This window comes from Silurus aristotelis (genome assembly GCF_946808225.1).
Source record: "Silurus aristotelis genome assembly, chromosome: 7".
Lineage (NCBI taxonomy): Eukaryota > Metazoa > Chordata > Actinopteri > Siluriformes > Siluridae > Silurus > Silurus aristotelis.
Genome location: NC_139580.1, coordinates 20372586 through 20395090, shown reverse-complemented (window position 1 = coordinate 20395090; position 22505 = coordinate 20372586). Strand labels below are relative to the sequence as shown.

Here is a 22505-nt window from a genome sequence, read left to right as displayed (position 1 = left end):
AGGGAGGACATTATAATGGGTTTCCCCCATTCATATATACAGTGTTTTTCTTCTGCGTTTTCTTCTTGTCAAGCAGCTTTGTTATGCCCTGCTTAGTTTATGCAATTGATTCTTGATTGTAATGAACCAATTCATTAGTTGTTAAGTATCTGTGACATTTCTGCAGAACTCTAAAAAAACTGCATTCAGTCCCATTACACACCTTCTCACACTCTCTCATCATCAAACCCACTGCTGTCTACAAAATGCTATCTGCCAGGTACACAACAATTATTGATAACCGTATGACATAATATGACAGAGATGCTAAAAAGGAAAGGGGCCAGAGGTCCCCCCTTTTGCACTGATCAGGGATCAATTCTGCGGCCTTTGAGTAAAGTCTTTGGAAGTCTCCAGCCATTACGCTAATTCAGCTCACTCACTTGCAAACATCAGTTCAGAGACCCAGGCCCTGGAAGGACGCAGAAAGGGCATGAAGGGATCAGGTGTTCCTTATGAATCTCACAACACGATGAGAAACTGATGGTACATCAGTGTGGGGCCATAAATGATGATATAAACTCCTCAGGAAGCAGACTGAATATGGAGGAAATGAGTGCTAGGATCAGGACAGCACAGTGTCACTCTTGAGTGAAGTGTCACATTAAAAAGCTCACATGCTGCCTTGACCTTGTTATTATCTCAGTGTAAGTGGATGCAGATTTAAATATTGCATAGCAGAAAATGGCACAAACTAAACTCGATTTTAAAATATTTTTTCACGTCAATTAATAGTTAACATTTTATTTAATTACATACATCTACAGACCATTGTTTAGGAATACATGCACACCTGCTCATTCAGATAATTATACAATTAGTTAATCATGTGGCAGCAGAACAATATTTTTCCTTTCTCCGGGCAATCATTGACTGCCAAGTTTTAATGGTCCAGTGCATCCGCAGTTTTAACGGCATCCGCAGATTCTTGCTTTTGTCCGACAGTAGAGGAAGCCAATGTGTTTTTTGTCATTGTTGCCCATATTCCTTAATGTATGATGTACATTTGAGATGCCTATTCTGGCCATTCCCCTCAGACCTTTTTTCACCAAAAGAGTGTTTTAACACAAGTAGTACTACTGCTGCTACTGTCCCTAACCCCCCAACTATTCTATGGAAGCTCTAAAGACTGAGCTTAAAAATCACAGGCGATCAGCAGTTTCTGAAATACTCAAACCACCTTGTTTGGTTTCAACAACCATGCCATGGTCAAAGCAACTGAAGCCACATTTTCCCCCATTCTGATATAGTATTTGAACAATGGCTAAAGCTCTTGACCTGTTTCTGTATCATTGTTTTTGATGCATTGCTTTGCTGACATATGATTGGAATGCGTTCCTAATAAAGTGTTCGATGAGTGACCATATTATTGCATTGAATATGTGATACTGACTTGATTCATACAGCAATTTCACATAAATAATGGTTTCATATCTTTATGGTAATATATTGTAATTACACATTACAAAATCTCTGACAGTGTGAAACATGGTGCCATCAACTCAAGGTAACCAAGTCCCAAACATGCTACACGAAAGCAAGAGAAAGACAAACACTGATTTATAAAATCAAACACCTTCTATCCAGACACACAAAGCCATTTAAATGCAATAAATGTTTCATGCTCACCCTATATACCACACACACACACACACACACACACACACACACACACACACACACACACACACACACACACACACACACACACACATATATACACATGCATGCATATACTACTATCCTTTGAGTGCGCAATGCAGACAATAGCATTCTTCATATTAACTTGCTCTTGGTTGCTTACTCGACATATTTCCCTATCAGGTAGATGGTGCATACTGTAGCCTACTTACTGTGGGTGGCTCATGGTGAAGGCTGCAGTGGACCAGACTTCCTTCAAAAAACGAAAACAAACAAAAACAACCAACCAAACCAAAAATAAATTATTAAAACCTATTCCAAAACTGAAGGTCCTAGTTGTTCCGGATGGGGATGACCACACTCATACCACACCTGGAATTAGAGAAAAACATAAAGATAGATTTTAAACAACAAAATGTGATGGTTAATTGTGCAACTAAGGCTTCACACTCAGGTGTTGAGATATACCTTTATTCGTCCCACAGTGGGGAAATTTCGGACACATTCTGACACAATTTAAAACACATTTGTATCTTAGATTATTTAATTGGTCAAATAAAATAAGGTATTGATGAACGATGATATACAGTATATTAAACAAAGCTTTTCCTTTACAATAGAGATAGAGATAGAGATATAATAAAGTTATAGAAGCTTTATGCTGGAATTCACCCAGCAATTTTTTTTATTCTGCAAAAGAGCATACAATTACAAATGCAATGATTTGATATTAGACTGAGTCATTGTATTTCATCTGACCTTGCTGAGACTGAAATTACAAAATTAACTCCTATCCACTATCAGCCTGCAGCAAATATATGATTCTAGTCATGCGCATTGTTTTGGATTCATTTCAGTAAAGGTAATGAAACTTTGTGTAAAAGTTCTTCTGGATAAATCCTAACTTGGTCATGCCATATTCTTAGAGCTTTGGCAAAATAAGCCAATTGAGAATTCCCCTTATTTCTTTCCTTTTACTATGCTCAATATAAAATGCATGTGTAAGCACCAAGTGCATAAGGGCTTTAGTCACGTTTGATCACAGACCCGCATTGAGGGAAACGGTGGCATATTATTGTACAAACAGCACTATTTTCAGCACAGCAAGCTTTTTTTCTCCCCAAAGTCTGAGCCAGTGGTGTGACACTCTTTCTTCTAGGTGTGATGAAGTTGTCAACCTCATTCTGGACTGGCATCTATAAGCATCCATGCAACTCGGTTACCACTCGTTTCAATTATTTAAAAGCTGTGATGAAAGGTTTAGTGAGTCGTAAAATCCAAGCAGCTACATCTGAACTTAAAACCATAAGCTGAATAATAAAGTTTAAGACTAAGAGGAATTTAGTGCAGAAATTAGGACTGGACCTTTCAGTTATGGAAGATCACACAGTTGTATATAGTTTTACAATTATTAAACAGCAATTAAATTATTAGGATTGAAAGGATATGAATTATGGTTTATACGTTAAGGGTACCTAAATGTTGCATTGTTGATCATGGACTAGTGAGCCATTACACATGGCCTGTACTATTTCAGCAAAAGTCTATGTTTATTCCCAGGACTGTTCTGTGCATCAGTATTGAAGCCAATCATCACATAAAACAATGTAACAATACTGAATTTACTGAATTGTATTTTACATATCCACTGCTCCACTGAGGTATTTAATGTTATTAATAAATGCGATGTTGTTTGGCATGATCCAGATTAGGCACATGAACACAGGACACACATTTTTTTTAAGTGGGCCATACTTGTGACTGCAGTGTGTCAGCTTTGTTTAAGGTGAGGATATCAAATCAGTATCAGGTATCTCAATTTTAAGAGCTCTAAATATTGGTATTTTATTCGGTTGTATTGCATCAGAATCTATAAGCATTTCAAAAGATGAAACCAAGACAGAACCATTAAAAAGCTAAGCTTTAAAGTCTACTGTCTAGAGTATACAAAGCTACTTTACATATAAAGTTTGAGGTTTTGCATCATGTATGATTTGCCTTACATCAGAGACCATCTCGATAAATGGTGCAGACTTAATATATGTATAAAGAAAGGAAGATGACCTATTTTTTTTTTTTATAGTGGCACTATCAGGTCTGGGCACTAGACTTTCACAGCTCCCTCTCCTGCCTCTATTTCACAATAAAACTTTAGCAGCTGATCACTGATCCATACACTGCCACACATTAAATGTAAAAACAGGACTCTGAGCAGTATAAAATACGGCAAAGATTTTATTACATAGTCTTTATGTACCCTCAGCTGCCTTTCTTGATCAGTCTTTAGGTTACACAGCAACTCAAGCCATCTCTGAAGTTATTCCTGTGCCACCGAATTTCAGAGCAAACCTTAAGGCCTAAAACATTGAATGACTGGGTTTGTGATTAAATGCATTACTACTAACGAGTCAAAAAACCCAGGATGTGTCGCTACTAAAAGGCCATGGTTTCCTGTCACGCTTTCAGCCGTCAACACTGGCGTTAATGGAATGCCACGATGACAAGCGGTCGCTCATGCAAGCAATGATATGTTCAATAAGAGGGGGATGCAGTGAAAAAAGATAAGGAGGAAGAAGGATAACGAGGAGATAGAAGAGAGGGAAGAGCAATTAGCACACTCACTAGATGAAGAAACCTTAAAATAAGTAGTCTATTTTAAAACCAAACAACCAACCTTTTTGTTAAATACATCATCGGAAGTTCAGTCGTGTCTCTCTTGCTCTAGTAATATTGGTGATGATGATGATGGTGATGAGAAGGAGGATGGAGATGTATGCCTAGCCGATGCTTGGAGCTCAGAGCTTTCTGCGTGTAGGTTGCTACTCTTATCCTTGCCAAGCATCCGCTCTGCTTCTGCTTCTTCTGCAGCTCCGAGAGAAAAAAGGGCACGACTACCGAGCCCGATCCGTAATGCGATCATCGTTCACCGAGATGCTGTGTGCAGTCCGCTGGCGAGTAAACGGAGAGGATCAGCATCAGCAGCATCCGTGAGAGCGGAGGAGGAGTAGGAGGAAGAGGAGGAGGCGGGGGAGGAAGAGGAGGAGATCATTGTGTGCCTGTGTGAGAATGAGGGATGAGGGCTTCCCCGACAATCACTCTGGGGACTCCGGGTGTCCAACCGTGTCCAGCTTCCCAAAAATAACAATCAGCTGGATGAAGACCTAGCCTGGTGCGCGCGCACGCACACACACACACACACACACACACACACACACACTCACACACATCGCTGCATGTCGGACCTGAAAACAAAACAAGCTCTGGTCCTTCAAGACACACAGCCCAGTGAAATGTGAGAAGAAATGTGAAAGCTGCGTTTCTACCGACGTTCTCCTCTCCCTCGCCTATAGGTTTCCAGTGGGAGAAGACGAGATGACAGACACTTCTCTGTGCCAATTGGTAAAGTCGTTCGTCATGCAGTTACTTTCAGTGTTCCATGGATGAAACACACGTCAGTCCATCACATGAAAGAAAGAGGTCGTGATTCAGCTGACAGCACACCAAGAAATGCTTCTGTACTCATAATTGATTGAACTGCTCATATCTGTGTGTGTGTGTGTGTGTGTGTGTGTGTGTGTGTGTGTGTGTGTACGCACGCGCGCGCGCTCACGTACGCTAATTCCAATTCAATCTGTCAAAAAATCACCATATTAACACAGAACTGACCGCCTTTAACGTCGTGCCCAAAGTTGCCATGGTGATTTGGCGGGAAAATCATTCTTTAAAACAAGTGATGCTTTCCCAAACTGTGCCTGATCCTGACACACTTGTAACTTGTCTCACAATCTCCAGACCTGCCTAATTCATCCTGATGCTCTATTTTCAACACTTGTGACTCATCCTTCACTGCCGTTGCTGAAACCACAGGATACCCTAAACCTTCTCACTTGATGCAATAGATAGTCTCACCCAGATACTGCAAATTTTGTATATAAGAACTTCTGCTGTAATCATGGTGACCATCATGTGCTCATCCTCGACTGTCATTCTCAATAAAGGTAAAGGTGCTTTATACTTGTCACATGTCCCGAACAGCACAGTGAAATTCATTCTTCGCATATCCCCTCGATGTTAGGAAACTGGGGTCAGAGCGCGAAGTAAGCCATGGAAGCTTGCACCTGGAGCACAAAGGGTTAAGGCAATACTGGGGCTTGAACGCCTGACCTTCTGATCAGGAACCCAAAACCTTAACCCCTGAGCTACCACCACTTTCCAAGTATGCTTTTAACTCAATTCATTTAATTCAGTGCAATTTTTATAGTGGACACAGGACACAGAAAATTTACTTAAACATAAAGATTTAGGATTTATAATATAAAGCCATTCGCTATATTTAATCTCATTATCCTTAAACAGGCTAAATGAAATGAGAAAGAAACCTTGTGAGGAAACAGACTCAAATGCATTAGTATGATTATAACAAACTTTTCATCTATAAAAGTGCACTGTATCAAAAACCTATGCAATCGTTTAACAGGAACTTCATTACAGTTTTAACATGTAGTCTATACTTTGTTATATAGTTTTTGAAGCCTGAGACTTGAGTGCAAAACTGTTTGTGGCAATTGTAGCTCAAAATCAACTTCATGCTTTGTAAGTCTTACCATCCACTGTAATCTGATGTCTCACACTCCAAAATCTAGTGGAACATCTTCCCAGAAGAGTGAAGGTTATTATAACTGCAAATGGGGACTAAATATAGAATGGGATGTTTTGAAAGCATCTTATGGTCAGTTGCCCTTATAATATTACCAATATCGTTGGGAACATGAATAATATTATACCTAACTAGACTGATCTTCAGTGATAGCGGTGATAAATAATGATAATTCTATGGTGTGTTTGATGGATTCAATTTTATTGTCATTGCATAGTACAGGTTCGGGGCAAAGAAATACAATTGATATTGCAACTGACAAGTGCAGATAAATATGTAAATATATGTACAACAAATAAATATAATGGCTATGGGCATTGAAAAAGTGTGCAGAAGCTGTTGAGCAAGTACAGTAAGAATATATACATATATAAGATCTATAGGTAAAAATGCATATTTAGACGACTGTGATAGAAATGATTGTGTTTGCGGTGTGTGTGAGACCTACCTTATAATATAGCACTAAGAAAGACAACTGTTCCTTAAACTGTAAACAATGCTTATCCAGAAGATTGCTAGCTAGCTTACCTGTCTTATAGTCAAATAACTACACTTTGCCTATAGCTCAAACATTAAATTCTTTGGCTTGTCTATGTGCATTAAATGTTCAGCAAAGCTCAAATGTGCACAAATGAGAGGATTTGCTGCATTACAATCTGTAATGAAGAGGAATACTTTTAATATATCATACTCATTTCCATAAAGATGGTAACAAAATAAAGGGGAAAACAACATAAAATGTCTTACCAAATTGTTGAGCTAGTATGACTGCCAGAAAGGCACCCAGGAATAGATTCTACAACTCTCCAAAACTGTCCTGGAGCAATGAACACCATTCATTCAACATATATTTCCCTTTTTGTGTTTTGATGATAGTGATGGAAACACTGTTTAACACATTGTTTAGAAAATCTTCCATATGTGTTTGATTTGATCAGTTAGAATAACTTTTTATTGATTTATTGATTTTATCGACTCTGCTCAATAAGGAGAAAAAAAAAACTTAAACAACGGCAGAAAAAATACAGAACACAACCACCATTTTAAATGTCAGTTTGTCACATTATATTTTTTAATTTGTGTAATTAATGGATATTTATTCTTTTAACTGTGCAGATGGCTCACACAGGTACACCTGCACATAAAACTTTCATGGCATTAACATCACTTTGTAGATGTCTTGTAATGTCTAATGTTTAAGAATCTACTAGTCATGTTTAATAATGAGCCCTGTCTAGATGATAGATAAATACAACTTTATTGTCATTGCATAGTACATTGTCTGTAGAAGCACATGAATAATATCTATGAAACAGCATACTGTCTTTTCCCTAATATCTCTAATATGTCTAGACTATTTATTTCACTACAAACTATCACACCATAAATCCTCACAAAGAAGGTTTAGACATCAACATCATCCCCAATTAAAGAACACCTACAAAACATGATAAATATCATGTATTACATAAATACACGCATTACCACACTGGCACTTTAATAAACAAATAGATACTTGCATTTCTTTGAATTTATATTAAGATATTCACTTACATTCATCGTTTAATTTCATGAAATTCAGATCCATACTTATCAAGAAGCAATATACTGGTGACTCCTGTACTAAGGATTTGAGCTCTTTGTGCTACTTTATGTTACATATTGTACATCATACATATACTGAACTGTGCTATGCACAGGCCCAGTGGTGAAGTGCATCATAGTGACTGATCGGACAGGTTATAACACACCAATTCATGTTTGAATAATGTCTTTGTTAAAACCACAAAGGCTTTCAGTTGTGTTCGATTGCCCTTTCTAACGGTTTTAGTTTAACAAATTCCTGAAATGCCATACATACCTGTTATGTTCATAGGACGTCTTATTTAACATAGCAGTCATAACTGAGACAGTCACCTGACAGCTGATCTGCTTAAGAGTACAGTCTCAATACGAGCAGGTACATAAACCAACCACACCTGACTGGTCCAAATATTTTCTCATTCTTTCCACACTGAGTCACTATCTGTCTCATAAAGGAGGATCATTTATTCATCTGGTAATTATTTATTATGTACATTCCAGCAGATTCAGCGCTCCAATATTCAACTTTTCATGTAACTAGTTACATTTCGAAAAAATGTTTGTGAAGTACTGTGACAAATGTTCGTTTTTAGGTCGCACTGCATTTTTCTCATGAAAGGAAGTGCCAATTGAACCCTTGTAATGTGGACAAACAGCAAACACGACATTTTTTAGCTCTAACGTATACGCCCAGGGTATGCGTGTACGAATGCCACAATGACTTTCTTTTTAATATGTCATTCAGACAAGCTGAGGAAACCTGCCTACAGTTGTTCTATCTGGTAAGTTATTCTTTGGCATGATTACATTTTCTTAAAAATCTAAGTATGCCAAAATGAAGTTTATGGGCCATATTACAAAACTCTCAAGAACATGTAACAGGTAAATTCAATGGCAGACATTTTTCATTACAAGAAAAAAGTTTTTTGCTTGACACAAATTTTTATTTCAATTGAACATATTAATATGAGCTTTTTTCATAACTTCACGCTTGGTCAAACAAGATCTATGGAACATTTATGTATATATAATTACACAATTCTAAATGAACATTGTGTATATTGAAGATTTTGAGCCATACATTTTTGTCTTGTCCTTGTATATTTCAAGCAATATATATATATATTTTTTTTTTATTTTTTTTATTTCACAGGCTATATTTAACGTGTATATAATTGAATTATAACATTTAATCACTGTTGCCCCTAAAGTTTTCATTCACATGTCTTAGTATTAAAAAAATACAGTGAAGTGCATAAGTATTAGGACAGTGACCGCCATAGTATACCACCACAATGGATTTGAAGCAATTAAGGGTAGTCTTTCAGCTTTCATTCAGAGTCTGACTAAATGACTGCATCAACAGTTTAGTAATCACAGACATTTCTACATAGTTCCTCCACTGTCACAGGCTCAAAAGTAATTATACAAATTAACAATCAGAAATATTAGGATTTTTTTTTTTAAACTTGGATGCAATTAATTTGCCGTCACTGACTGCCTGAAATCTGGAACCCATAGATATTAACAAATGGCAAGTTGTCCACTGAGATGCTTTGCTAGTACTGTACTGCAGTGTGTGTGTGTCAGTAGCTGCTTGATTGTAGGTTTTTCTGCGTTTAGTTTAAGTAAGTGAAAAACATGGTCACTTGGGTTGAGATCAGGTGACTGACTAAGCCAATTAAGAACATTCTATTATTTCTTAGTTTTAAAAGCTATTTGGGTTGCTTTCATGGTATGCTTCGTAGGGATTACAACTCCTCATAACTGTGAAGTGCTATCAGTTTTGCACTAAATATTCATCATTCATTCATTTGATCAGCAATCACATCATAAAATATACCGTGATGCCGTTCCATTGGCACTCACTATTTTTATTATGTTTGTCAGATGATGTGCTATTCTTTAAAACATGAGTCTTTTCTTTCCTTCTCAATATTGTTTGGAACTCACTTGGAACTCAACTGGAATCAATCAAGACCTTATCCTTGTCATCAAATAATAAGGAAGCAGGCCATACCTGGGCATGAATCAATCAGTTGTTCTATAACTTTTAAGCATTTGAAAATAGAGTGACTATATGCAGTATTTCCAAAATGCAGTATTTTTTGGTAAAACCCTTCAAATCAAGGCTGAAAGTCTACACTTCAGTCTCATCTTGAATGTTACATTTCAAATTCATTTTGTTGGTTTAGGGGCAAAATTACAAAATATCACATCTTGCTCAAGTCCCTATTGATCTGACTGTATATTTAAGGCTAATCACAGATATAACAATTGTTTTCTTTTCCAGGTGGAAGTGAGTAACAATAACTCCATTCAGTGTGACAGAACCATCAGGACCTGTAATGATGGCAGGTAAAATTAAGAAAGCATAGACTTTAAACCTGATATAATGTGCATAACAAATGCATATTTAGTATACAGTTGAGTGCAGCAGTTTATATACAGTATATCAAAATGATGTTTATTTCTTGTTCTCATAGTTGCGATCCCCAAACACAGGAATACATTGTTATACTCTTCTCTGTGAAAGGTCAATATTATCTTTTTTATCTGTTTTATAGAAAGCCACTAATGCTTACCTTGACCTGTTCACAGCTCATTAGACACCCCAATGAGTCACATTCAAATATATAATTAGACCATGTCAACAGAGATGCACACTTTAAGCTTGCTAATAAAGGTAACTGCCTACCTAGATTCCATTGCTAAAAGAGAACATTTTGTTAAGACTGTAAGGAAACATCACTAAATAACCATAAGATTCTAAAACATTCCGGCCACCGGAAAAGCTCCTATACTTTCCACCTAGTAAGCAATGAGGATGTAAACTTTGGCACATAAATATACAATAACGTTTATTAACTATTGCGTTAAATGATACTGCTGTTCATTGCTATTAGACAAAAAAACACGACAGCACAAATCAAATCATTTAAATGCAAGGTTTTTTTTTGCCTTTTTTTTTTGTTTTTAGATCATGGTGAACCTTGCACAGGATCAGATGAATCCTATTGCATGAATGGAGCAAAATGCTTTAAAATACCCTCTATGTCTACACTCACCTGTCTGTAAGTCAAAGTTTCTCTGATCTTGGGGTTGCCAGACATGCAGATGGGTTTGCAAATTGCTATTATTGAGAAAGCTTGGTCTACAAAATATTTCTAAGTAATAACTAAAATGTATTTAGTTAATGGACTAATTTTGAGCACCTCGGAAACCCATTAAACCCAATATGCTTCCATTTATAAAAAAATATTCCTGCTATTTATGTGGCATGAGGAAATTTACAAACTCAACTGTTGGTGTCATTTGCTATCATTTTTTTGTGTGATATATGGTTGGTTCAGTGCTTTTGCATCAAATCAAGGTACTGTATTGATTCAAGTTGGATATTAAAGCGGAGGTGAAATGTGAGCTTTTACAATACGTCATCTAGAATGACTTGACAGTGAGCTCTTAGACATGATTTATAAAAGCATTCTTAAACATGCAAAAGCACATGTAATCTTCCTCCTTTTTTATTATAAGACAACTGAATGTAAAATGTATGAAAATATCAGTTTAATACAGCAACATTGAGGACTTTCCATCGTCCATTGTCTAATACTGTAGATACTACTAACTAAGAAACAAAAGTAACTAATGTACAGTATATTCAAACACCTTGCATTTAAGGCTTTAGAAAAATGATGGACGAGTAGGAAAAAGAGGATTTGGGGACTTAATATTAGGCCGCTGGTCAAAAATCCTAGTGTAATTTTTTTCCCAGAATGTTCAACATAGAGCAAATATGGAACCTGAGGATTCACTTTCCCTTGCAGATGCAATGACAACTATGTAGGTAGCAGGTGTGAGCAGTTGCAACTGGAGAGCACATCATACAACAGCCAGGAGACAGGCATGATGGTGGCTATTGTCATCATTATCATTCTCATCGTGCTGCTGCTGGCTGGGATCATCTACTTAATCTGCAAGTGAGTGAAAAAAAACTAAAACAAATGTAACTACTGAAGTTATGAAAAAAAAAAAACTACTACTACTAATAAGTACATAAATAATGTAAAAGATGTAAATGTAAAACATCATTCCCTATTTTGCATTTCTTTGCATCTTGATGGATATATATAAGTTTAACAACGGGGAATTATTGTATTAAAATTCAAACAGTATTGTGTAACTGTATCAATGAATATAAAAATGTTTGTTCAGGTGTTTTATAAAAATCAAGTTTTTTCTCAATTAGATGCCTTGAATTAATTCAGGATATGTTTTTTATTCTAGGGTGAAAAGGAAATTAAGAGACTCAAGGGGCATCGCATGATCCCAGCATTGAGCAGTATTACTGATCTCATTGAAGGATATAAAATTGACTTCTGAGTCATTGTAAAATCAATGATTTCTTATTATTTCAATTAACACATGTAAATAGTTCTTTTACAATACTTTTTTTCAACAAAAAAAGGAAAGACTATACTGTATGTATAATGTCTTTAAACCAAAAGTTATATTCCAGATAATGAAAAAATTATAGTAATGTAATACATTTCAAACAGAGTTATTAACAAAATCAGACTTTAAGGGAAAAAAGCCTTACTGATGTCAAACATAAATCATGGATTGTACAAATTTACACACTTCGGCTACAAAGATTCCTTGTACATGTTTAAAAACAGACCAAAACATGTAATATATTTTAATGTTCCACTCTTCATTCTGACAGTGAAAAGGCAAATCAAATACCCTCTGAATGTAATGATTTCTAAAACTGTACAGATTTTTTAAAAATCTTGTTCAAAATAAAAATTAAGCAGTATTAATATGCATGTGTGGTTATTATTGGTTATCTTAGTAAAATAAAAAATGCTTAATAACTAGCTCTAAAAAGTGTCTTTTTTTTCTTTTCAATCCCATAACAAATGCTAGAATTTTTTTTCCTTCAACACCTTTTTCCTTAAAAAGAAAAACCCCTTTGAGTCAGTAAAAGAATGCAGGATATTTGTTTTCATTAAAAGAATAATGAGCGTGTCATCTGAACACATGATGTAATAAAAAAGGAAATGATAAGCCACAAGGATGAACTATAATATTGAACTATAATTTGAATACTATTTGACTATTACTTGTACAAAGAGTCAGATGGACAGTTTGTTCAGTCAACATGCTCAATAAGATTTAAAATAAATAAAAAAATAAATAAATGTTGTCTCAGACTTTTGGCCTTACACTTCATGTGTAACACATGCGTTCCTTTACCAGCATAATGGCACTTGTTTTACTGTATGAGAATAATTTCCAGCAGGGTGGTATGATTTTCCCCAACCCAAAGCAGAGGAGGTTGGCTTTAACTTAAGGCATGATTTTACATGCATGCCTGTGACAATATTTACCAGATCTTATTTCAGAGACAAAATCTTTCTGCTAATCAGATTTCTGAGTTCAAAATGATTATCAATTTTATGTTCAGACTTACCCAGCAAGTCTCTCTCTGCCACCATCATGATCACTTGGGATCATTAAGTCTTCATACATTCCTCATGTTCTTCCAGGATGCAAAGACACTAGAAATGAATCTAAAACAAAAAGTAGGAGAGGAGTCTCCCTCTAGTGGGACCATTATCACACTTCAACTCAGATGAAATTTGACCTTATTTCAAAAATAGCATAGAAAGAATTTTTTTTTTTATTAATTAAACTGCAAAGTACAAAATCGAAAACATTCTGCAATTATTTATTCATACAATAAACCATAGAATTTATATAAAAGAGATTAAAATCTGTCTCACAATACAAAAAACATTTTGATGTGGCATTTTCACTGTATAGAATTCACTCACATGAATAAGTCAACACTAATAAAAAAATTACACAGGGCACCATTATGATTAAAAGTCGGTCATGAAAAAATAAAGACGAGAAACATACATGACATATGATCATACCCTAAAACTCACTCCTGTCACTTTAACTGTCTCTGGCCCTTTCAAACTCATGTGCAATCTTCAGTGCAGTGGTATTGAGTCCGACAGACTGCATATTAGTCATGATGGCCACTACAACCCCCTGAGGAGGAGTCACAATCTGTCCTGAAGCCTTCAGACTCTCACTGGGTAAGACCAGCAATACACTGCTCGCTCCTACAGCACCTCCTGTGTGTGAGACGTAGTGTCTGCGCATACGACACTGCCCGTACTTCTGCTGCTTCTCCACCACAAGCCAGCCCTGAGCATAGCGGCCATCTTTATCCCACGAAGCCTCGGTTTTTTCCACAGGAGCCCACAGAGCTTTAGCTGTGTGGGGTTTGAGAAAGCCTGGCAGGAGGTTGCTCGTGTCAGCCATGTTTGCTAGCTGATAGCTGTAGAGCATGGCGTTACCAAAAAGCAGCAAATCACCAACTGTGGACAGAAATCCTCCTCCAGCCCATTTATAAGAGATGTCCACATAAGGGCAGTTCACAATGCGTCCCTTTTTATTGCAGTGGTAATACCTAGAAGCGGAACAAGATACAAGGAAATAAAATCAGACACTGAACAGAGAATAGGAGTCTAGTTACCGAAGTGATCAGATAAAAAGCTTACTTGTGCCACTTTCAAACTACCCTGGAAGTGGGAAGTCAGAATTCTTTTGACAATCATTCATTCTACAAAATGGGGGAGAGGGAGGCATAGACTCCTCTACGTCTGACTATTTTTAACAACAAGCAGTCCAGCTAACTGTGACAAATGAGGTCACTTGAACCTCTTCAAATGTTATAAATTAAACAAGCTTACAAGCATGTATGACCTAATGCAAGTTCTTTGATATATAGTAAAGCTCATTTTAAGGGTAAGAGTTGTGTTTACTAAATGTGCTGTGATCAGCCATGTTGATTTGACACCACTTGCTAAACCAGGGAATTGAGGTCACCGTCTCAAGTTCCTGACTACAAATTCCACTGAAGGAGCGTTTTCTTCGGCTGTTCCAAGGCAGAAATCGAAAATAACAATCGACGACCTTCTGTTAAAAGCAGCATTATGCTCAGAATTACAGCATACCGGACCATTTTTAAACATGAGACATGTGATCCCACTTGAATCCTATCTTCCTTCCTAAAGAGGGATCCCTAATTACCTGGATCGGTTGTAGATAATGGGGTCGTTCTCGTCAGGCACAGTGTTGAGCATGCCTAATTCGCGGAACATGTTCATCATGAGGTCCAGGAACCGCTGACCTGCTGCTCTTTCCAGCACAGCACTCAGCAGAGTGAACGCATGAGTAGAGTATAGGAATGTAGTGCCTACAGACAGCAAATAACACAGTTATATATTTACCAGCTGCTTTATGTTTAGACTTACTTGAAAATGTAAGCTTAAAAATATTCTACTTATTTTCAATAGTTTATTGTTAATTATTTTATTTTGTTTATACACAAAAGGACTTATGTGTCTTTAGAATAAAAATGTGGCCTTAAATGGCATCCAAGTCTAAACTAAGTGGATAGAAGTATTGGGAAATGTATGGACATAAGCTGGAGGCACACAACTGTACAGGACGACTTGGGATGTGGTGGCATAAAATCTTCCATTTACTTCAACTAGGAGACTCAAACCTGTTCGAGCATGACAACGCCTCTGAAGGTGTGCATGGGTTTGTAGTGCAAGATCTTGAGCGGCCTGCTACAGAGCCCTGACCTCAATCCTACTGGCCACATTTTGAATGAATTAAATGCTGGCAACACACCAGGCCTCCTCAACCAACATCAGTACCTGACTTTACTATTGCTCTTGTAGCTGCATGAGCACAAATCTCCTCAAGCGCACTCTGAAATCTAGTGGAACATCTTCCCAAAAGGGTGGAGGTTATTATAACAGCAAACAGGAACTAAATATGGTATGGGATTTTCAAAATCCCATACCATACCGGTACACTTATTAAGCACTGAGAGTATCTAAGAACATTTGCTAAATGTTTGTGATGCAAGTGAATAAAGTCTAAATAAAATGCATTAATTGCAGGAATCAATTATTAAATATCCCAAAGGAGAAAATTACTTCACCATGAATTCATTAATAATTCAGTGTAGCTGGCTCAAGTTTATAATGTTCAAACCTCACCTGGCTCAAAAATAATTGGATCATCCTTGAACAGGTCCAAGGCCTGGGTAACCCCCTCGAAACTCTCTTTGAGGTAGTACTCCTCCTGCTCAAACTCTTTCTTCTTTTTTCTAGGCTTTGCGTCTTTGCTCTTCATTTTGTTCTCCTGCTGTGTGGATTTTTCTTCCGTCTCACCACAACACGTTTCTTGTTTTTTCTCTGGAGGCTTCTGAAAACGTTTTGCTTTCTCTTCTCTCACTTTCTTGGGATCTTTTTCATAGTGACGGATACCACTCAGGTGAGACAGCAGCATTCGTGGGGTTATCGTGACCTGGCACACATCAAAACAAAGTCCTGTTGAAAGAGATGCATTTTGCCTATTGATTTTACACACAGAATAGAAGAAACACTTTGAAGTTGTTGTTGTCGTAGCTGCTGTTATTATATCAGACCAATCAAAATACAGCATTCAAGAGCATTGTGAAAATACATCCATTAATAGAAGTTGTATCTTACATTCTTTCCCTCAAACTGTTTTTCAGGGAATCCGGGCACATATTTTTGTACGGGAGCATCCAGATCCAGCTTGCCATCTTCCCACGCTCGAGCAACAGCAGTAGCAGTCAGAGATTTACTGATGCTGGCAATTCTCATCACCGTGCCCTCGCCACACGCCACCCTGTTCTCCAAATCGGCATACCCTATGCCTGGTAGAACATGTCTACATCAGATGCAATGTCTATATTAATTCATAAAGGCAGCTCTTCAAGGAGCATTAACAGAAAGCGAAGAAGCACTGATGCAGCCACATACCGTCTACCCACACTTGAGCGCCATCAACAGAAACACCAATGACCATGCCAGGAGCTCCAACTTCATCCTGATAGCAAACAGCAAATTGCAGACAGGGTTACAAAGTTAATAGGTTTCTACGCTAGAATGTGTGGAAATATTTTAAAAGTAAGGGCAGTCATTTTTACTGACAAGTCAACATAGTTTCACCTTCTAATTACTACCCATCAGCATCACCAAAGTCACAGAAGGGACTGAACAGGGGATAGAGTGTAGAACATAACTGATAGTGGATTTTATAGATACCAATATCTAGGTTAGATCGTAAATGCCGATAACTGATTAATCAACTGATTAGACAAATGTATATAATTTATATATACACAAATGTATACTGGGAAAAAAAAACCCAATAAAATAAATATATTAATTATAATAATAAATATTGAGGTAAATAAAAGACATGCATTAAAACAAAAAATAACACTTAAAATAAATAAACACAGTTACATCAAGGAATGAATAATAATTTTTTTTTAAATAGATGCCAAAAAGTAAAACTGCACATGGCATCAGTGAATCACCTCTAAAGGCATAGTGTATATCGTAGTGCATAATGCAACCCGGAAAAACTATCGGTATGGATTTTTGCAGCCAATATTTGCAGCAATCAACTATCGGTGCTGAATAATACTACTGCTGTTCTACTGCAGTTACTGCATAGTCTATACAGTAACAAATGAAAAGCGTGTTATTTCTGAACAGCACCCAGGTCAGCCAAAACTGTTCAAACTATTTTTAACCAGATGGTATTGCTGGGTTAAAAGAAAAAAATATATATAATTAAGGCTATCTGAAAACATTCAGCCAGCCATTTTCTATACAACTTATCCTACCTAAAAACTTAAGGGTTTTCTCCCAAAACTGTTTAAAAAAAAAATAAAAAAAATAAAAAGCTTAACGTGGCTTAATGCAATAAGACAGCGTTTTTTAAAAGACCAAACTGCTCGTCTGTATGCTTAATTATTATTGCGTTTCCTGAGGTTGGTCTTTTAAAAAAAAAAGGCTGTATTATCGCACGGTAAGCGTTTTAGAATGTTCCTTAACAGCTGGCACAGATACACCTACACCCAGAGGTGAGAAGTAATGAAGTACAAACACTGTACTTAAGTTGATCTTTCTGGTATCAGTACTTTACTTCTCTATTTATTTTTCTCAGACAACTTTTTACTTTAACTCATTACTTTTTTTTTGTTTTTGTTTTTTTTACACAAATATCTGTAGTTTCTACTGCTTACATTTTCAAACCAGTCTCATTACTATAGTTGCAATCTATTTGATGACATGATCAATATTTTTTCATCTCGTTGTGCCGCCGTTTACAGCCCATCGACTTTTTTTTGTCATAGCAAGGCTTTTTCAATCTTCCATTGGTGTATCATTTCCTGGCTCTCACACACCACTGACGTAGGCTAGTTTACGAAGCTGAAAACAAACAAGGCATAAGGCAACAATACGTTTGGGGTTAACGTGGATGAGACAGAGGGAGTCAGCGATGTAAACATGACTGGTGACTGAAAACAGAGACATTCCTGTTCATCATCATCTTTTCTCTGCTTGTGTTCTATATGGTGGATTTTCAGCTTTGATACATTTAGCCGGTAACAAAATTTTTTATTATTTTATATTAATATATGATGTGAGGTCCAGTTACGAAAATACATGTAAGAGCCTAAACTTCTTTCAACTTGAGTAAAAAAGTGTAGTCAGTATTTTAACTTTTCAAACATTAGTATCTGTACTTCGACTTGAGTGAAGGATGTTGTGTACTTCTGCCATTTCTGCCTACACCAGGTTGGCTGAAGGTAGCTGGTCTGACAAAACTGGATTTTGCAGAACGAAAGCGAGACGAAAAGGTAATAAAGTTTGGTTGTATGCAAAATATTTGCTTTTTTTAAACACAGTTAATAGGAAAAAACAAAAACAAAAATAGACACATGGAATTGAGTTGATATCAAGGCAGAAGAACAGTGTTGTTGTTTTTACATAGAAATATAATGAGGTTTGAATACTAGTACTTGTATAACAAAGTCCTGTGAATGAAATCTGAGGGATGTAGGAATGCTGCATTGATGATACCTGTACCTTTATCCGCTGCAGGAGGTCGCGGCTGATTGCTATGGCCGCTTTGTATTTGGAGCTGCTCTGAGACTTGACAGTTTTCTCCCCCTCACACTCACACTCACACTGCTCACCATTACACAGGTGAGATTTCAGCCCGAGAGTTAAAAGAAGCCCTGCACCGAGGCCCAGCACCCAAAGATGTCGTTTTGCACTCTTATTAAAGCGGAAACTCCTCTGTGGCAGAGTCAGCGCCCTGCTCTGCGCTCTTCTCCCCGGATAAAGAGGACTTTCCGGCTTTACACGAGCCGCGGCCCAGGAGTAGAAAAAACCCTTGTTTTGAGAGCAGTGTTTACACCGAGAGCAGATAACGGCAGACAGACTTAACAACCGGGACATCGCTATGCTGTGCTGTGCTGGAACAAAAAACAAACGTGAAGCTTCCTCTCGGTTTATACAGGCAACATAAACATCCACCTACAAGTCCACGGTCAACACCATGATACTTGAAGCTAGCGAGTAGCGACGACATATGCGGCCGACTTGGATTATGGGAAATTGAGGCCGAGAGCGAGTGTCAATATCAGGGCAAATACATGCGCATGAATCACGACGATTCTTAATGAATAATAAAAATTTTAAAAACCGCATCAATTATTATAATTATGATTATTTAAAATGATATTCGAAAAATTATATTCCATATAGAAATTCTTTTTTTTTAACCTCTTTATATCTCCGTACAATCTATGTAAAGCTGCTTTAAAACAATTTCCATTATTTAAAGCGCTAGACAAATGAAATTGAATTCAATTTTGCATTAGAAAATTTTATTTTTTTTATTAATTCAAAGTACTTTACAAAGTTAACACTGGAACAGAATTCCGAAAAGGCTCTATTTTACCGCAAGGTAAAATAGTTCCCTATATAGGGCGAACAGAATACTATATTATGCGCTAGCTAGTGCACAGAGAGAGAGCGAGAGAGAGAGAGAGAGAGAGAGAGAGAGAGCGAGAGCGAGAGCGCGCTATAGATATAGATATAGATATATGAAGACACCTGGCTTTCCCAGCCATATGTGGTTCTTTTCCAGATTGTCATTACAAAGTTGTAGGCACACAGTTGTATTTAATGTATTTGCATGTGGTAGCATTACGTTTTCTCTTCATCTGAACTAGGAGACCTGATCCTGTTCCAGCATGACAATGCCCCTTACATGTTTTTTGCACACCTATCGATTGCTGCTTTTGCTGTTTTGCACAACATTGTTTTAATTACAAGTATACTCTTGTTTACAGTTCTTTTTTTGCACATTGTACTGTATTACACATTATACAGTATTTGTAGCAATTAGCAATTATATATATATATATATATATATATATATATATATATATATATATATATATATATATATATATATATATATATAAGCATCTCTTTTTAGGAGGGACTTTAGGAGAATCATATCAAACGATGAGTCAAAGCAGGAAACTTATCTTTATCAATGACAGTGCATGTGTAGTGTTTGCCAAGAGACTTGCTTATATATAACACATTATACAGTAGGTATACTGATCGGTGCTATTTTGTGCATCTGTTCCTCTCTTGTATTGTCTGGTGCACTGTCTATTGTCTGCACTGTTTGCACATGATGCACTTTGGCTAAAACAACTTACTTTAGTCTTCCGCTCTGTGTTCTGTATGTAGCTCTATGCTGTTTTATGTAACACCAGGGTTCTGGAGAAACCTTGTCTCATTTCACTGTACTGCATCAGCTATATATAGTTGAAATGACAATAAAAGCTTGACTCTTGACTTGGTATGGTTTACATGAAAGATCTCTTGCTATAGAATTCTGACCTTGAACCTATTAAACAACTTTGAGATGAACTGAACGCTGAACTGCACCCCAGGCCTCCTCACCTCACATATATCAGTACTTGATCTTACTTAACATTCACAAGCACACTACAACATCTGGTGGAACATCTTCCCACTAGAGTGACAGTTATTAAAACAGCAAATGGGGACCAAATGTGAAATGAGATCAACACATACAAATCTTATAGTCAGTTGTTCAAAACTTTACTAGCACAGATTATTATTGACTTTTGTACAAAAGATATTTTAATACAAATATATACTTATATATGCATAAGGCTCTACATAATATACTGAGTCAATTTAGATTTGCAGGCAAGACATCACTAAATAAGTTTTAAAATTGTGCAATTTAGCAATTTATATACACAAGCATCTCTTTTTAGGAGGGACTTGAATGATATCAAACGATGAGTCAAAGCAGGAAACCTCTCCTCATCAATGACAGTGCATGTGTAGTGTTTGCCAAGAAACTGGCATAGATTTTGTGGTGGCGTTGATTTTATCCACTTGATCCCTTAGAGGAAACATTCCAAAATGATTCTAACTGATCATCTCTAATCTTCTGACAAAACATTACTTCCAAGTTGAATTCCAAATGAATGGTTACATGACACACAATTTGAAACAATGCAGAAAACTGGTATACAATTTACTCGATTATCCAGATATTTAAACAAAATTTTTATGAAAATACCTGAAATAATACTTAAAGAAATTCCGAATCATTAGCAATGTGCATTTTCACTACTGTGTGCTTTACCTCTTTCGTGAATCTACTCTCTTCCGGTAAGGTAGGATTCTAACTTTGTATATCTACTTAACTCAGTTGAATCTTTAGTGTTGGTCTGTGCTTATTAGTTCTATCAGGTGATTAATCAATTCAATTCAGTCTCACTTGAGGTGTGAATTGCGGGCAGGGCTTACTCACTTATATTGAAGGCGCTCCACTGCAGCAGTTGTAGGTAAACCCCCTAAGGCCAGTAACGATTAGTGTTTATTTATCATTTCATATATTGTTTTAAAAATTTATACATTGATCTCAAATTGGGAGGTCAGTCATGTGCCTCAAACCCATCTCTGTAGTCACCTCTTACAGACACAGACGTTCCCATCCACAGAACAGATGTCACATTGCCAGTAACCTCATCTGTCCTCCTCTGTTGTCTCAATCTCAAACAGTGGTGGTAGTTGGGCTCTGGAATTGCCAGTCTGCTGTAAGGAAAGCTGACTTTATCACAGGCTTGGCTTCCCACTACACCTTTGACTTTCTGGCACTTACTGAGACCTGGATATCCTCACAGAACACTGCTACACCAGCTGCTCTGTCTTCTGCCTATGCTTTCTCTTACTCACCAAGAGAAACCAGGAGAGGTGGTGGTACGGGTTTACTGTTGTCACGGAGATGATGTTTCACACCTCTCCCTTTGTCTCATCTAACCATGTCTTCTTTTGAAATCCATGCAGTTTCAGTTACCTCTTCAATCAAGTTTTTCATCATTGTCATCTATCGCCCTTCCTGGTCCCCTTGTAGACTTCCTAGAAGAGATGGACACACTCCTCACTACTTTCCCTTCTGAAAGCAGTTCTTGGTGACTTCAACCTCCCATCTGACAAACTTCAGTCATCTTGCCTCCTCACTTTTCTGAATACCTTCTCCTGGACATTTAACAGCTGCCCGTTCAGGCTCATTCCTGTTGATTTAATCTCTA

General features: G+C 37.0%; 2 protein-coding genes and 1 long non-coding RNA gene across 6 annotated transcripts in view; 1 reads left to right on the top strand and 2 right to left on the bottom strand.

Annotated features, from left to right (window-relative positions):
• The window catches only part of tmem266 (transmembrane protein 266), a 50071-nt gene extending 44909 nt beyond the window's left edge, over positions 1–5162 (bottom strand). For all 4 annotated transcript variants that reach the window (XM_083545886.1, XM_083545884.1, XM_083545885.1 and 1 more), the window contains exons 1-2: positions 4355–5162; positions 1893–2052 (exon numbers count right to left, since the gene is read on the bottom strand). In XM_083545886.1, the coding sequence (XP_083402012.1) occupies positions 1893–1906 (14 nt within the window). In that variant the 5' untranslated portion in view covers positions 1907–2052; positions 4355–5162. The remainder of the gene's footprint in view (positions 1–1892; positions 2053–4354) is intronic.
• Positions 5163–11764: 6602 nt separating this feature from the next.
• Positions 11765–12393, top strand: LOC310729445. The gene is made up of 2 exons (XR_014534563.1): positions 11765–11901; positions 12209–12393. It is a non-coding gene; the product is annotated as an uncharacterized lncRNA (long non-coding RNA).
• Positions 12386–19475, bottom strand: lactb (lactamase, beta). The gene is made up of 6 exons (XM_083547614.1): positions 18934–19475; positions 16810–16876; positions 16513–16703; positions 16018–16327; positions 15035–15200; positions 12386–14411 (listed from the first exon to the last, which is right to left on the bottom strand). Exons 1-6 carry the CDS (start codon positions 19306–19308, stop codon positions 13889–13891), a joined length of 1632 nt encoding a protein of 543 aa, XP_083403740.1. The 5' UTR covers positions 19309–19475; the 3' UTR covers positions 12386–13888.
• Between the last annotated feature and the right edge of the window lie 3030 nt (positions 19476–22505).

Excerpts from the sequence above, each read along its gene's own strand:
- lactb (XM_083547614.1), bottom strand. The coding sequence starts at position 19,308 with ATGTCCCGGTTGTTAAGTCTGTCTGCCGTTATCTGCTCTCGGTGTAAA. Across the intron at positions 16,704-16,809 it reads CGCTCAAGTGTGGGTAGACG|GCATAGGGTATGCCGATTTG; the intron begins GTATGTGGCTGC and ends ATGTTCTACCAG. Across the intron at positions 14,412-15,034 it reads ATTATCTACAACCGATCCAG|GTATTACCACTGCAATAAAA; the intron begins GTAATTAGGGAT and ends TTCCGCTTCTAG.